Raw genomic sequence first — 16,444 nt, forward strand, 5'->3', positions numbered from 1 at the left:
ATTTTCCAAAAATCTCAATGAGTTTTTTGCATTTGTTTGTCTGTTCTGTTTGTCTTACTCCCCTAAAAAGGCTACATAATCCTTATCGTTATGCATGCCTCTAGGCAAACATGCTTCCAAACAACAAATTTTCCTCAATTCAACCCTGAAAAAGAATTCATATAGTGACACAAAAAGAGCTACTCAAAAGGCCTAAAGCAAGATTCCCCATTTCACCACAAACACAGGCTTCCCTTATATCAAGTGTACAGGCTTGCACATCACAGCCAGGATGTGGAAAGCATACCCTTTGCTCATGATAGAAATAGGTTTGGCACTCTTACATCCACTGTTTTGTCCACCTTGCTAGAAACCAAGCTCAGATTTTTGGTCAGTTTATGTGTGCTGGACACACACAGATGTGACCACAGCCAGGAGAGCTGCAAGGCCACCAGAAGAGTGGACAGCGTGAGGAAGATAGATGGCTCTGGTGCCTTTTACAGGGGTAAAGTAACAGCCTCAGATAAAAAAGTCTTTAAAATCATTTCACACAGCACTTTTATGTTCTAACTTGCACTTCTCCATATAGTAGAGGAGCTCCAGTGAAGTATAGGAGCTTCCTTCAGTAGATCATTGAATATAGTGAGCTGGAAGGGACCCAACAGATACCCTTCTGCTTTTTTAAAATTTTGCCCTCTATTAAGTCTTTGCATTCTCTTCCTGATGACAAAACAATGGGATCTGTGACAGCTACTTTAAAAAATCCTTCAGAAAGAGAATTCCCTTGACATACTAAATTCTAGACTACAGCCTGCAAGAAAAGCCTTTCACCGTACTTGATTATTAACAAACTAGGTAGGATTATTATGTTTCCTACCATTCATGGTATTACTTTTCATAATGTTACCCTCTGTCTTGTGGAAGAAAAAAAAAAAAAAAAAGAAACACCAACCAAAAAAATCCACATCACCTTGAGGTAGCAAAGAGATTTACATGCAAGGTCTCTTACCAACAATGTACACCTTTTCAAAGACAACTCTAATAGATTTGTACCACCTCTTTTTGATCATAGTAAACCAATCAATTTATTGAACAGAACAATTAATTCTCTGCCACTAAGTTGAATTAATATTGTTCCCTAAATAACAGGGATCTCCATGAATACCAGTTGACTTGTCACAATCCTATCCCCTCCTAAAGGATCTTTTCAGATTTTCAAACTAGCCATTCTAAACCTCTGAATAAGCACAGACAGCACTAGTACTACCTCTGCTTATGGGTAGATTTAAAGTACATTCATGTTTCCATAACACACAGTAGCATTTACAGTACTAATGTAAATTCCTCAACTGTTTTTACAGCAGCTTCCATACTCGTTTCCCTTTCCCCCATGGCCTCATTAGGGAACTGCAACGCAATACTCTCAAGTTCATCTCCAAATTGCATCTTCAACATTACTATATTAAAAAAAAAGGGATGTGAACTCAAGTGCAGTTTAAGTGACTGATAATGAAATACATTATGATGTTACTTGCTTCCTTAAAAGCCTCAAATCTGTAACCTGGGAAATTAAAAGCTTTCATTCTGAAGTAAATCACTGAAGCAGAGCTGCTGCTCTGTGGCAGCATCTCCAGCCACAGTCACTTTGCCATCTGAAGTTCCACAACAAAGGATCACAGCACACACATTTGCTTTCCCCTCCCCACAGGAGAGCCTGCTGAGAATTTCACAAATGGCACAATAATTCATGTAAGAGTAACACTCTGCCTTTTCACAGCAGACAGTGGGGAATAGAATTCATACTCTGAAGACAGTAGGACACATCCCTACTACTAAAAAGTATCAACCCCTCTGATTTTCAGTTGGTACCTGCTGAAACATAACATGGCCAAGAAAAAAGTGGACAGATGAATATCCATATGCTGATTTTTTTGACTACTTTTCTAAACAAATGGGATTTGTACAATCAATGTTTTATTTCTCTCCCTCTTCAGATGTTACTTGCTCATCTCTTTGACAATTTCAAAACAAATATAAAAGGAGAAATAACAGTCCAGTACAACCAGAAGTCCCCCAAGTACTCATTTGTACTGACATAGCTAATAAGCATTCGATTCCTCAGCTATCTCTTGCCTCTCCTTTGCCATTATGTGAGTATAATTTCAAAGTGGACATTACGCAGTTTCATGGCAAAACACCGAGAAAGTGGCAACTGGGTAGAAAAATTATGCTAAAAGCTGGAAGTACTACGTTTCAGAGAAACACTCCTAGGAAACTAGACTCCAGCAGTCCCACCTATCACTGCCTGGCAGCTTGGTCCAAGCGCTTTAAAAGCCAGAAATAGCAAATGTTTCAGTTTCTACTACAGCACACATTTCTCTGATCCAAACATATAAATCAACATAGTAGTCCCATGCCAAATAAAAGCAGAACCCAACAGCCTGAAGAGCCTTGCCCAAAATAGATTGTCATAAAAATATTTTTAAAGTTTTGATTTTTGATACTTTTGAAGACCAAGTAGTATTTTCACACACACTGACTGCATGCAAACATGTTAATGAAAGCTAAAGCACACAATCCTCAGCATAACACCCAACAATCATTCCTGCACGTGAAGCTTCCAGCACACACTAGCTGCTAAGAGAGGTGCTCAAACATCAGTCTGAGCCTTCTAATTATCAGAGTTTTTCCATAAATCTCAATTTCTTTCTTACTGCACATCTCCCAACACCTCTTTTTCATTATACCACTGTTCCATGGTCTTTTCCTTACAGTAAGGCTGCAAACACAAACCTTTTTTCCATTTTTTTTTTAATCTGGGTCAACATCAGCATGCAGAAGCAGCAAGCACCTCAATTAAGGTACATGTCAGAGCTAGCTGGGCTTGGACTGAGCATTAGCAACACAAGGGAGGGGCGGGTAATACTAGTTGGAGATTCCTTTCTGCAGGGAAGACACACATCTGCTGCCAGATATGCTGGAAAAGGAGGCTTGGCCAATTTGACATGTCAGAGATTATCAAGGGGTCCTCTGACCTTTATTATCATCACCAATAGTACCTTTTTCTTTTCTTTTTTGTTCCTTTCCCACTTAATTATTACTGGCTATTAACAGAGACCTGGATGGAGCAATTCAAGTGTGGCTAGAAAACTCCAGGGGCAAAGGAGGACATGAGATCCCAGGTCCCCCTTGCTCTTTTCCTGTGGGGGGGAAAAGGCACAGAGAGACACATCCTTCAACTTAAGAACTCACCACAGGAATGGCACTGCAAGGAGCACTTTAACTTTTATGGCCACAAGTAGCCCTGAGAAACAAGGGCTGCTAAGTTAGAAATAGGATCCAGTCAAGGAAGTGGGATATGAACAACCTCATCAGAGCTGGTGAGGAGCCCTGTAAATGAGAGATCTGCCAGGGAACTGAACTTGGCAATAGGGAAGGAATAGAGACTGAGCCATGGGAAGTACCTGGTCAGGCTGGTGGAAGGAAGAGATACCCTGGTGAGGATAAATCATGTTAAAAGGGGAGCCACCCACCGCACCTGTACACAGAGCTGACACCAGAGTGAGGCGTGTGGGACAGCTTGTGTGACTGGCACTTTGTCATCAGTGGACACAAGCTTTTAAACAAAGCCAGGAAGGGAAGAACAGCAGGTGACCTGCCCTCTACCTGTAGGAGTAGCTGGAACACAAAAAGCTGCTCTACAGGACAGACAACAGACTGGCTAAGAGCTTGTGGGTCAGGGTTAAAGGAAACACCACAGTCAAAGTTTGTTACAAATCACATGGTCAGGATAAGAACCTGACGAAAACTATTTCAGCAGTTCCAGAAAGTTTCTAAAAATGACAGAGACTGGTTACTACTTCACCTCTGTGACATCTACTAGCAGGGCAACGCAGCAGGAGACAAAATCTAAGAGGTTTCTCAAAGATTTCTTAGGAAAACAGCACTAAATGAGTCAATCCCCATTTGATGCTTTCTTGAGACTGCTTTCAAGGAAAAAACCCCAAGAACTTGCCAGGGATGGGATCAACAGCAGCCTTGACCATGACCACTTGGCCATGAAAGAGTGACTAATAAAATCCTGAGAGGAAGAAGGCAAATCCAGCACAGACCCTGCACTTCATATGAGCAGACTGTCTCGCCTAGTAGCCAGAGTTTTGTGGAATCCAGTTCTAAAAAGCAAAAGAGCTCAAGAAAACTGTGGAGTATTTAAGAACAATTACTAACCACACACAAAGAGTACATCTCAAAACCCAGCAAAATAAACAGATTAATCAGCAGCTTGGCCTAAGGAGGAAGAAGCAAGAACAGCCTATCAAGGGAAGAATACACAAATATTGCCCAGGCATGCAGCACGCCTGCAGGGAAGTCAAAACACAGCTAAAGCTGAAAGCAGCATGGGACTCCAGTGCCACATGAAAACCTTCTACTATCACATGAGCAGTAAAGAATAAGAGAGAAAAATTGGACAGGTGTTACAGAGAAGACCAAAGTACTCAGAGTTGCTGCTGTTTGGAGCACAAGGTTGGATGTGACCGAGGTCATGTCCAACACAAACAATTCTGCAACTGCATTAAAGATCTACATGAAGCAATCACAGTGACAGGATGACATTTTCTCCATTTTTCCCAAGATTTACCCCTTCAGTTTCCACTCAAATCAGGGAGATTCTATTTACTTATATATGCTCCTCCAAACATAAGAGGATCCACTGTGGTATCCAACTGCTAGTACATGACAGGCAGACATTTTATCACGAGCTGAAGGAAGGTCTGTATTTGCTTTGGTTAGCACGGTTTAATGGATAAAATTTCAGACCCTTTTCAGATAACTTTTCTGGTTTAGACACAGATAAGTGACTCAAGTCATTCATCCTACTTACTCAAATATGCTTATCATTAAAATATCTAATTTCTAACTGCAGCAAATAAATTATTGCAAAGTGTAGACTCAGAAGAACACAACAAGCTCTCAAGAAAACCCCTGAAAGTCAACTTTGAAGTGCACCTGATCCAAACGACTGAATATTGTTTTCAAAGTATTTTGCAAGGAGAACATGTGCCATATTCAGCTGTGGCAAACAAATGAATATTTGTGACTGGTTGAGAAAAGCACCCTTCCCTTGATGAAGAATAATAAGTATTATCCCTTACAAAAGTTTGTATCAGAAGAAGTAAGAGGCCAATACACTATTTGCTTTCTGAACATTCAGATTTAAGTTTCTTAAGGTGGAATAAAATACTCTTTTTCTGGGGAACTGACCCTAAAGAGCATTGCAAACTATATCTGTATGACTGAACAAGTTTTTCATATAATTTCTGAAGGAGTGCAAACCCATAGCAAGTCTTTAGAAAAACTCTTTCCTTCTGAATATCTGAACTTACTTCTAAGTATCACTCAAGTAGAACACAGTTTAGCAAACAACATTATTATTAAGAATAATCTAGGAAAATTTAAATATTTTATGGAATCGATAGAAGTTGGTTTCTAGTATAAAATAATCTTCAAAATAAAAAGCAGACAAAAAATTAAAATGGAGCAAAGCTTTCTTCATTCCAACACAGATCTAAGCAGAGCTGTGATATATACTAATAAATAACAGAAAGGAAATTACTCTATGAACTACTTATGCATTTAGTATTTTCTTATTTAATCAGGGCACATTGCAATTCTGCATTGCTGGCTTACACAAATGTAAGTGTGCATCTAAATTTGGCATGAATGTTTGTGGCATCAGATAGGGCAGTGCCACAGAAGGTTATGCAACCCGGCAGACACAGTCCCTCCCTGCATGGGGAACAGGGCAGATTCTACAGAGCAAGAGTTGAGTTCAGAGATGCTGTTCTACTTAGTGTGACCCACCTGCAACTGCATCTTCAGAATATTTTACCACCAGGCTTTCCAAAACCAGTCTTGTTTGCCAATACCTGACTGCAAACAAGCAGAGACTCTAAATATAAAAATGCTTTTTCCCACAAAATGTGGCCTTAAGTAGCAAGCAAAGACCACCACCAGAAATGCACATTACTGCTTTGAGAGCCATAAGCTATAAAATTCACTTAAGAGACTTCAGCTTAGACTTTTATTTCAAATGCAGATTAGAGATGTACCTGTGATCAAATCTTTTCACCTTGCAGATTTCAGCCTCAAAAACTACCTCTCCAACAACCCCACTTTACTTCTGAATATGTCTCTACTCCACAGTTCATCTCCTACTTTTCTCAGCTAGCTGTAATGACTTTACAGAACAAAGCTGCCCAACCTTTCCCACTTTCACTGAGACAGTTCTACAGCATCTTATCTCAAACCTGCACTTCTGAACTCAGGCCCTGTAGGAGTGAGTGAGTCGAGTTTACGCCCTTAGCAAGCAGGGAGTGTGCAGGGAGGAAGGTACACACGGAGGAGTGCCTGGCTGAGGAGACTCCCTGGTGTTTAGTGGCACAATCTAACACAAACAAAGTCTCCAAGGCTGATATCCCCACAAGCAGCCACCATCCCACAATCATGTCCTGCTTCCTCACAATGCCAAACGTCAGCATCCTCAGCAGCCAAAGGGAATGCCTGCAAGGCAGGCTCCTGCTGATCAAGTAACTGGATTAAAAGCTGCCTTCACAAAGGAAAAAAGGGAAACAAATATTTGGCATTACTTATTTTAGTGGTTTTTGCAGCACCCAGGAGCTGTCACATCAGCACAGCTGAGATGGCCAAAAAGCTGCAGTTATGCTGTTTTGCCACAAGTGAGAAACAAAACCACATTCTAAATTTATCAGTGAGACCCCTCCCCAAAAGGTAAAAAAAGTTGAAAAAGAATGGCCCAGCTTCAGATTTGGATTCTCAGTTTCTACACCTTACCTACAAGAGCAAAAAGACCTGACACAGTTACAGCTTTCAAACTTGGGCCCAAAACACTATGAAGCTTTGGTGACTCTAACTCTTCACATGTCATAAACTCTGTAACACAAAGACAGTCCCTAAACAGTAACCTTTAGCTTAGCAAACAATTAAACCATTAAAGGAACAATGTCAATAAAAAGGAAGTTTAATAGAAAGATTAAAAAAAAATTAACAGTCTTCTCTTTAGAAAGCAAATTCAATAGACTTGGGCATTTTTGAGATGAGAATGAAACTCAAAATGTTACAAGATAGATTTCAACACACATCCACATCCTATTAATTTAGCCAGGTATCTAGATATCAAAGAATATTCAGGCTTCACAGTAACATCAGTGGAGGTAAAACAAGCGAGAGATGAAGGACAGGAACAATAAAACAACTGGTCAGGAACTAACAAAAGCTAGGTAATAATGCAGCAGTAAATAAAACAAGAGAAGAAAAAGTCTCACAGCATTACTGCATCTGAATCCACATGCGTAAAGAGCTTTGGTTTTAGTACATTCTATTTTAGAACTCCACAAAGAATTCAGTTTTTAGGATAATCCCATGCTGATAAAGGCAAATCACAAAGCCTTTCCTGACAAAGAAAGTACTGTCCTGCTAATATCAAGTGTTAAACAGTTACTATTTAACATGCTTCACAGACCACATTTTTTCCATGCTTCACACCCTAAGCGTTGTTATCATACAATGCAATGATACAAATTTCAGAGGTAAGCACAGTTCACTGTAGTGGTAAAAACACCCAAAAACACATTTCAGCAAAAGGAATAAGCCTACTTAAACCTAACATTTCCAGGGCTAGTGACATTACTGTACCGAGTATTCTACTTAAACCTCAAAAAGGCCCAATGCAAAATGGTTAGAGAGAAGATGAAGACTTACCTTTCTACACTAGCCTAAGTCCACTAGGCAGAGCACTGGTTAATCCTCAAAGGCAGTAAAATTAAGACAAAAGATGTTCACACCTGAATTTCAGACTTCCCAGGTCAGTGCTCTCTAAACTGGAGTCACAGATCTTAGTGAAACTCTCCTACTATGCAGAAAAGACAGTTTATGCCAGAGCCAGAGAAAGTAAAGGCAGCCCAGGAATAAAAGCACTCACCTAGGACAGACTTGGCTCCAGACAGCTTCCTCCTTCCTACTTTAGTCCCAAACTAGATATAAAAACAGTTCAGGAAACTACATCCACACAGCAATTTTTGTAGAAAAGAGCTAGAGTTTTACACACTTAATGTTAGTAGGGGCAAGATTTTAAAACCCTGTCTTGCACATTTCACCTCAGCTACCTCACCAATAGCTCAAAGAGGCTAAATGACCAAAATCCCAGTTTTCAGAACACTTTTTCCACCGATGGTAAAGATAAAAGGTGGCAGAGAAAAGACTTATTTGCATGAAATAAGTGTTTGCCATAAGCTACAAGAAGAAGGCTGATGAAACAGTAGGGCACTTTAAAAAAAACCCCAAGCAAACAACAAAACAACAACAACCAAAAAATAAAACACAACAACAACAAAAAACCCAAACAAGAAACAACACAAAATGAAACACACCCAAAAAAAAATCCCCCTACACATAAGAATAAGCTTGGGAAACTATCTACTATCCTGGATAGTCAACTCTGCTGCTGGGTCTCAAAACAGTGGGCTTGTATTTCCAAATTTTACTTCCTCTGAGCAGGGTGGGGGAGAAGCACCACTGTTCTGAGGCACATTTACTTGAATCCACAAATCCTCTGTCAAATCACACTAGTTAAAAAGAGGAAAAAAAAACTAGACAGGAAACTGACTATGCACACTTCTTCAAAGACATTAAAAAAATCTCTATAATTCTGGAAGTCTTCAGACAGCATTAAATTAATAAATAGCTCCAATTTGTGTAGTGTAGCATACCGCTGCCCCAGTTTAAAAGGTACTGCACAATTGAGCTACAAGTTACACATCCTCCCAATCTAATAAAAAATTCTTAACTTAAAGGCTCATATAAACAAAACTACCAATAACTCCAACTCTGCAAATACACAGCATGAGCTTGATTTCACTTCCCACCACAGTTCACCGAGATCAGCTGAAACAGCTATGCAACCTCAACATCACAGGCTAAAACTTGAATTGTCTTTTTTTTTCTCACAACTTCGTTTTTTCCTCAACACACCCTTTGCCTTCAGATTCTCTCCAACATCCCTTTCTTTTGCAACTGTCCTTGTGCTTCTTACTTGTTCAGCACATTCTTGAAGCTTTTGGGTTGCTAAACCCAAAGCCACCAGCCCGTCTCCTAGCAACTGCTGGCTGATGACCTTCCCTGAGAGGGACGTGCTTATCAAGTGGAGAGAGGGGGCATTCAGATCTCCTTACTGAAGGGAAGGATAAGCTTTCGGGAGGCAACCGAAAGGGGGAGGGGATAGTGTAACACAAACTGGGATTAAGATTAGTTTTAAGCAGAGGAGTAGTGTTTAGCCCGGTATCTCCAGAAGACCACAATGAGTTCCAAGTTTTCTGTGGTATCAGCTGGATGGACTTTGGCAGCAGCTGCACGAGGCTGCTCTGACACAAGGGAAGGGAGAAGGAATCCAATGCCGCGGCTGGAAGGGGCAACAAGCAGAGCAGATAGGAAGCTACACATCAGATGTAACCACATCACATCTCTAATGGGGACAGGTGCAATGTGACACTGTACCTTCAGACTGCACTTTAAGGAACCATCTAGAAACAGTATTGAGAAGTGTAAAATGAAATGAAGGCCAACCTTACAAACTTTTTACACAAAAAAATAAAAAGATCAGAGCCGAAATCCTGACATGACTCACACGAAATCCTGCCCTCTCTCTCCCAAGTCTAGGCCAGCTGCACAGGTTGTTTTGCCTTTAGCTCTTCAAGTCACTTTCCCATTACAGAAGGATACTGGAGGCTTACACAATCACTAAGCAATGAAGGCACATGATTCGATCTTTTTCCTGCCAATTTGATGGCATTTAAAAGGGAGCTGAATGAAGCAGCTCGCTGGCAGTGTGAATGCATTGGGCACATCTGTCAGTCGATGCATCAGGGAGTTCACTACAATCCAACACTTAACTGAGCAGCCATATTATTTGCACTTGAGTAAAGAGGCTTTGGCTCTTCCGAGCTAATGAACATGCAATGCTTTTTCCCGAGTACATGCAAGTTTGGCATTAAGATTGACAACTTCTACTCAGTAGCACAGAGTTGATTTTGGGCTCTTTTCTTGTTACTGTTTCATTTCTTTCAAATATAAAGGTGAAGCATCATAATGTCAGAGAAAAACATCTTGTCTGCCCGCTCGTGTTTCCCTCCCTGCCCTACTCCCACCATGTAACAGACTGACAGGAATAAGCTCAAAGAATTAGCCACGACATTAACTAATCATTTAAAAATTTAGGGAGACTAAACCATATTTTTTTACATATACAGGTTAATTTTTACATGCCTTAAAACTGAGAGTAAATATTCTTTGTAGCTTATACTGTTAATACATCTAAAACAAAGAACTGAAGATGCAGGATAAGTCAATACAGGAAACTTCCTCATGCAAACTAATTCTGTACAAGTTCGAACAGTTGAGAATGTATCAAATCCTCATCTTTCCCTCCAACACACCACATAGTTCTTGTTGACTAATCATTTTTCAGCATACTAAGCATATAGGCTTTAGCTGTAGGGCATGAAAAACAAATCTGTTAAAAAATGTAGCAGCAAGTGCAACTGCACAACTTGCAAGCATCAAGTACCTCAAATGCATCCTGACAGCAGCTAAAGGACATCAGAGCACCAGTGAATGGCTCCAGTGCAAAACCAATAAAGCTCCAAATCTTGCCTTTTTATCACGTTTTGAACACATGACCCATTAAGTAGGTGACATTTATAGAAATTAATAAATAAACAATAGCAATAATATATTCCACCCATGTGCATTTGAGGTTGCAGCTGACACCCCCTTGCTATAATTCAGACTTGATCTCATTGAATTGGATCAGGAAAAGGAACAGGCAGAAAACTGACTGCAGAAAAAAATTATTCTTTTTATAACTTTAAACTCCCTGAACTAGCTCACTATGGAGCCAGATGAATGCCAGGTATAACTTCAAATGGGATGCAAAAATAACCTTTGATGTGACATCTAGACATTTGACTGATTGCCTGATTTAGCCATGTAGTCTTACTCCTAGACTAAGCTCTCTCCAAGCCAAGGTTTTACAGGTATTTCCCTGCTTTGGGAAAACACTGATCAAACAGAACACGTTTTCCTCCTAATGCTCTTCTGCCATCCTTCCTGTCACTCATTCCTGCCCTGTACCAGGGCAAATTGGTGGTAAAACACTGCCTTCTTTCAAATCATGTGATCTAAGCAGTTAAAAATTAAAGTTTTCAGCAACTAAGACCCGTTTACAACTGCAGTCAAGGAAAGCACCAGCTAGGATGCAAGGGCTGCTTACATTGCAGCTGCTACTGAAACAGGTTTACACTGAACTGTGACTTCCTGCCGCTTACTCCGGGGCACCTGGCTGAAGAGACTTTTCTCTGAGCCATCTCCTGAAAGGTGCAAAGGAGTAAAAGAGGAATTCCCTAAAAAGGAAGGGGAAAAAAAGAAAGAAACAGGAAAAAAGAAAGTGCAACTACATTGCTGTAGTAGAGGGGGTGGGGACACATAGATTCCTTCCATGCCACTGAGCCACGCAGTTGTTAAAATTTCTCCATATTTATTATGTTTCACAGTATCTAAAGGTTTCAAGAAATCAATCAGAAGTTGCAAGGAGACCAAAAAGGATTCCTGTCATTAAAAGCTTATGTAACATGCAAACAATTGATTAAATTATTGTGGAAGTATGTTGAAGCAATACTTGCCCCAAAACCAAGCTTCCTAGTCTGTACAAACTTCTGCAGGGACTGTGGCAAAGGAGTTTTAATATGCTGCAACACTGAGGCAGATTTAAAGATATTCAAGATTACTTTCTTGAAGTGTGAATGGAATTATAGCAAAGCATACACATGCTCATATAAAAACATGGGCACAAATATTTTTCATAAAGCAGCAACAGAAGCCAAACCAGACACTCAGGAGGGATAGTTTCATCTGTCTGTAAGTGGGCTTGGCTGTGGAAGAGGCAAGAACTGGAAGTGAAGACAGAGAGGCAGCTGAAGTTTGATGCAACACAGGGGGGCAGTCAGAGGAGACCAAAGTGATGAGTTATAATAATCTCTGCAGCAGCATTCTCAACACATGAAATACCTTCTGGGAAACACAGATTAGCTAAGGAAAAATCACTAATTCAGATGTTGTGGTGGATGTCACAGCAGTTGACTAACAGCTGATTAAGAAATCTCTGGTTAAAGACTTTCATACTCCTTAAAAATCTAATATCCAGGAAACGGGTGCCAAATTTCAGGTAACTTCTCACATCAATGGACACTTTAGAAGAACCTGAACTCTGCATCTTGTTCAATTACTGCCCAACAGATGAAATGCCCCACGTTTAGCAATTAAAAGACTGGGAGTCATCATTAAACTCCTGTGGTAGTCACACTTCTAATTTAAGGTTCTGCAAGATCTTATTGCATGCATAAAAACATGAACAGGCTTAAGTTCCTTATTATACTTATTTGGCAAAGTGTATCAACCACCTAATGCTGATTTACCATGCCTGCATTAGGTTCTACTCCTGCATGCATGGTATTGGAATTACTTTTGCAAGTTTAACAACAGGGCAATAACTACAGATTTTCCTAAGGTTTACCAGAACTTTTACCTTATTTAAAAGCTTACAGTTCTATTAATAAAGCATCATACATTGCAGAATTTCAACAGAGTACAAAATTACCAACTATTACCACTGCAAACAAAAAAACAAAATGCCCATAAAACCCACCACAAGAGCAGCAAGATATCACTACAGACTAAAGAAGTTCCTACCCAATTATTTACCTTAACACTCTACTCAGACTCATCCTCAGTTGGGGCATCTATCTGCACAGCCATTACTGTTTTGTAAAACCTTCCTCCAAAGGTTAAATGTGTCAGTGTGCATATGCATGCAGTATCTTTTTTTAGCATGTCTTTGTATATGTATAACGTGGCTATGTTAACATTTTCAATTATTGGAAATTTGTGTTCTGACGTTACACATTTTCAGCAGCTTAAAAGCCATAAATTATCGTATTTGTTAAATTGGGATCACAAGTTCAGCACCTGTATTTATTCTTAGTCGCTGAAAACCCTACACAAATTTGAATTTGCACCAAATGGAATGAGATTACTTTCTGTATATCCAAGGAGACAGTGCCACACCACAAGACGCCAGGATCACCGAACACAGCTGGGTGAAGAAGGAAGTGGGGATGTTCAGAGTGACAATGTTTCTCTTGCCAAGCCACCCTTAGGTGTGACAGAGCCCAGCTTTCCTGGGGACAGCTGAGCATCTCCTTGCCCATGGGAGGCGGTGAATTCATTCCTTCTTTTGCTTTGCTGGCATGCATGGATTTTCCTTTCCCCATTAAACTATCTTCATCTCCACCCAGGAGTTTTCTCATTTTTACCCTTCCAAGTCTCTCCCTCATCTCAACACAAGGCGAACAAGTGACCATGTAGGTGGTCTTAGTTTCTTACTAGGGTTAAACCACAACCACCACAAATTCAAGTAACTTCGGCACCTAGGCAATGCTTCACTGACAACAGCTCTCACTCAACTGCACAAAAAATAGCTTTCTCTAAGTTTGGTCCATATGGAGAACAGCAACTTACTGACATCTGCTCCTTCAGTGAAGGAAGCAATGTCTATCTGCAGCACAGACCCAGAAACCGTAACTCTGCTGATGGGAAAGAACACATGCTAGCTCAGAGGACATATCAACTCCTACCATACACAGATTATTCAATTATTTCCTTTGGAGGACTGTGAGATATATATGTTCTAGAGTACAGTCACTCAAATAACTGCATGAAAGAGGTATGTGTGTTTTTATTAGGAATATTTTTTTACAAAGTCAATTTCACACTGAGATCTAAAGACACCTGTATCCTTCAGCAGAACTAAAGTGTAAAATTCTTTTATGGATTGACATTTCCTCTTACATTAATTAATCCTAATTTTTATAATCATAGCCTTTGATAACCTAGCAGTGCAAATGCAGCACATATAATTCTACTCACAGTAAGTTCTTTTCACAGTTTTCGTTACATGAAGTGTTTCAATATAAATCTTGATTACTAACCTTGCCAACTAAATACTAGTAACCCACAGCATCTACCTTGTTTCTAACTCTGCTTCAGGAAACACATTTGATGCAGAACTACCTATTCCCTTTCATTCAGGAGATCAGAGTTCACCATTCCATTACAGACACACAATTTTGAACCCATGAGTAATTTCCCAAAACAGCAGTGACATCAACACAGGCATTAACATTTCAATAGGAAATAAAACCTGACCTCCTGACACAACTGATATACATTTTACTGTGAAGCTGAGCCTCCATGGGTGTTTTCTCACCTTTTATAGTTTCATTTAAGTTTGGGTCAACTTTAGTGAAAACTTGCTTTTATTTTAGAGATATGCTTAGAGAACACTGATATGGCAGCCAAATTCATTACAGGCATCTAATAACATCTAGGATTTGAGATGAAAAACATCTGCCTGCTTTTTAGCAGCCTAGGCACGTTTGATTTGGTATGTGTGGGTTCTGGGTATGGTTGATTGCTTTTTTTGTTTGAGACTATCTACTCCTTTGTTTTCTTTCATCACGAAAAACAAATGCGTTGAGGTCCATCCAATTCAACTCCTTGCCTCCCACCCTCCAATCCTCTCACGCTTCCTCCGCAGGGCTCCATCGTGTCCATCGGGTTTGGACAAACGCGTTCCGAGGGCTCTCCGGGAGCCACCCGGCCCCTTCCACCCCCTCAACAGCAGAGCCAGCCTGGATGCTGGAAGTGCTAAACACGCAGGGTTGGGGTTGGAAATTTTCTTTTTTTTTCCCTTTTTGCTCTTTCCACGTCGGTTTTCCCCGACTCCGCCGCTGCGGCCGGGAGACACCGGGCGGGCACGGCGGCCGCACCGGAGGCTGCCCGGGAGAGCGGCGGGGGAAGGGGAGGGAGAGGCGGCAGATAAAGCTCGGCAGCCGCGCTGAGGGCGAACAAAGCCCAGGTCGGCTCCGCGGCGCGGCCCCACCGCCAGCGCGCGGCCGGGCACCGCGCCCCGGGCTGAGGGCGGGCAGGGCAGAGGGGCTGGGGGAACGGGGAATACACGAGCGATGGAGACCCGCACCCGGCCGAGACCCGCACACAGCCGAGACCCGCACACACAGTCTCTCTCTCACACACACACAGGGCGGAGACCCCCTCACGCCCACACACACGGCGGGGACCCCACACGCGCAGGGGCGGAGGTGCGGCGCACCCCAGCCCCCGGGGCGGCCGCCGTGCGGGCAGCAGCCCCCTCAGCCCCGCCGCGCTTCCTCCCAGCCCCACAGAGCCGCCGCCGCCTCCCGCCCTCCCCTCTCTCGCTCCTTTTCTCTCCTTCCCTTTCCCTCCCGTCGGTCCCGTCGGTCCCGTCCCGTCCCTTCCACCTGCGCCCACCTGCGGAGCAGAGCAGCACGAGGGACACGCCGAGCAGCGGCAGCAGCGGCGGCTCCATGGCGCGGCGGGCACCCGGCGGCGGCGGCGGCTCCGTGCCCGGGCTGCGCCCCGCGCACCGCCCAGCAGGTGAATCAGCCCGGCCCGGCCCCGTCACTTCCGGCCGCTCCCCGCCCCGCCGCGGCTCCGCAGCGCCCGCCCCGCCCGCGGCACCTGCGCCCGCCGACGCCGGCCCGGGGCCGCCCGCAGCGCCGGCCCGCCGCGCCTCCGGGGTCCGCCGGGGCTGCCCCGCCGCCCGCCCGGCCGGCAGCGCGGACGGGGAGAAACACGCGGTGCGAGCGGCGGGGGGGTGCCCGCGGTAGGCGGAGGGACGCCCGCGGTGCGGCGAGCAGAGCTCCGGTGCCGTCGGGAGCGCTGGTCCCTTGCGATGCCTGCGAGCGCCGGGCAGACGTGTCTCGGTCCCCATGGCAACGCGGCTGTGGCGCCTTGTGCGCTCCTTGTGCGGCGCACACGTCTTGCGGTGAAAGATCTGGAATTGTGGAAAGCTCGCTCAGGAGACAAAAGGGAGACGAGAGCGTGTGGGGAAGGGCACAAAGCAGACTTTGGTTCAATAGCAGCCCTCGCCGGTTCCAGAAGGAACCGGATCGTGCTTCACGTGCAGCAAAGCCATCAGATACGTTTATGAAACCATCAGATACGTTATTGATGAAGTTTATTTTGCATTAATTTATTCCCCTGTGTGTGTCACAACATACTGCAACAGCAAAGCTGTTGGATACAAATGTGCTTCTGACACTTGTAAAGGGTTAAGTAGTTTTGGTACCCTTTGTTATGTCCACAGCTCAGTCTCTATTGGGAAAATGCTGCCATAACCAAATATTTACATAAAGGTTGTGCAATCCAGATTTTCATTCCAAACAAATTTTGAAAGTGATATAATTCGTTATTTTTCTGTGATAAATAAACTTGAAATACATTTTCTATGATTACA

The 16,444-nt window shown here is 42.7% G+C and overlaps 1 protein-coding gene across 2 annotated transcripts in view; it reads right to left on the reverse strand.

Moving 5' to 3' along the window:
* The window catches only part of CXADR (CXADR Ig-like cell adhesion molecule), a 32,674-nt gene extending 17,105 nt beyond the window's left edge, over nt 1–15,569 (reverse strand). For both annotated transcript variants that reach the window (XM_030945420.1, XM_030945411.1), the window contains exon 1: nt 15,457–15,569. In XM_030945420.1, the coding sequence (XP_030801280.1) occupies nt 15,457–15,514 (58 nt within the window). In that variant the 5' untranslated portion in view covers nt 15,515–15,569. The remainder of the gene's footprint in view (nt 1–15,456) is intronic.
* Nucleotides 15,570–16,444: the final 875 nt, after the last annotated feature.

Source organism: Camarhynchus parvulus, chromosome 1 (assembly GCF_901933205.1).
Source record: "Camarhynchus parvulus chromosome 1, STF_HiC, whole genome shotgun sequence".
Classification (NCBI taxonomy): Eukaryota; Metazoa; Chordata; class Aves; order Passeriformes; family Thraupidae; genus Camarhynchus; species Camarhynchus parvulus.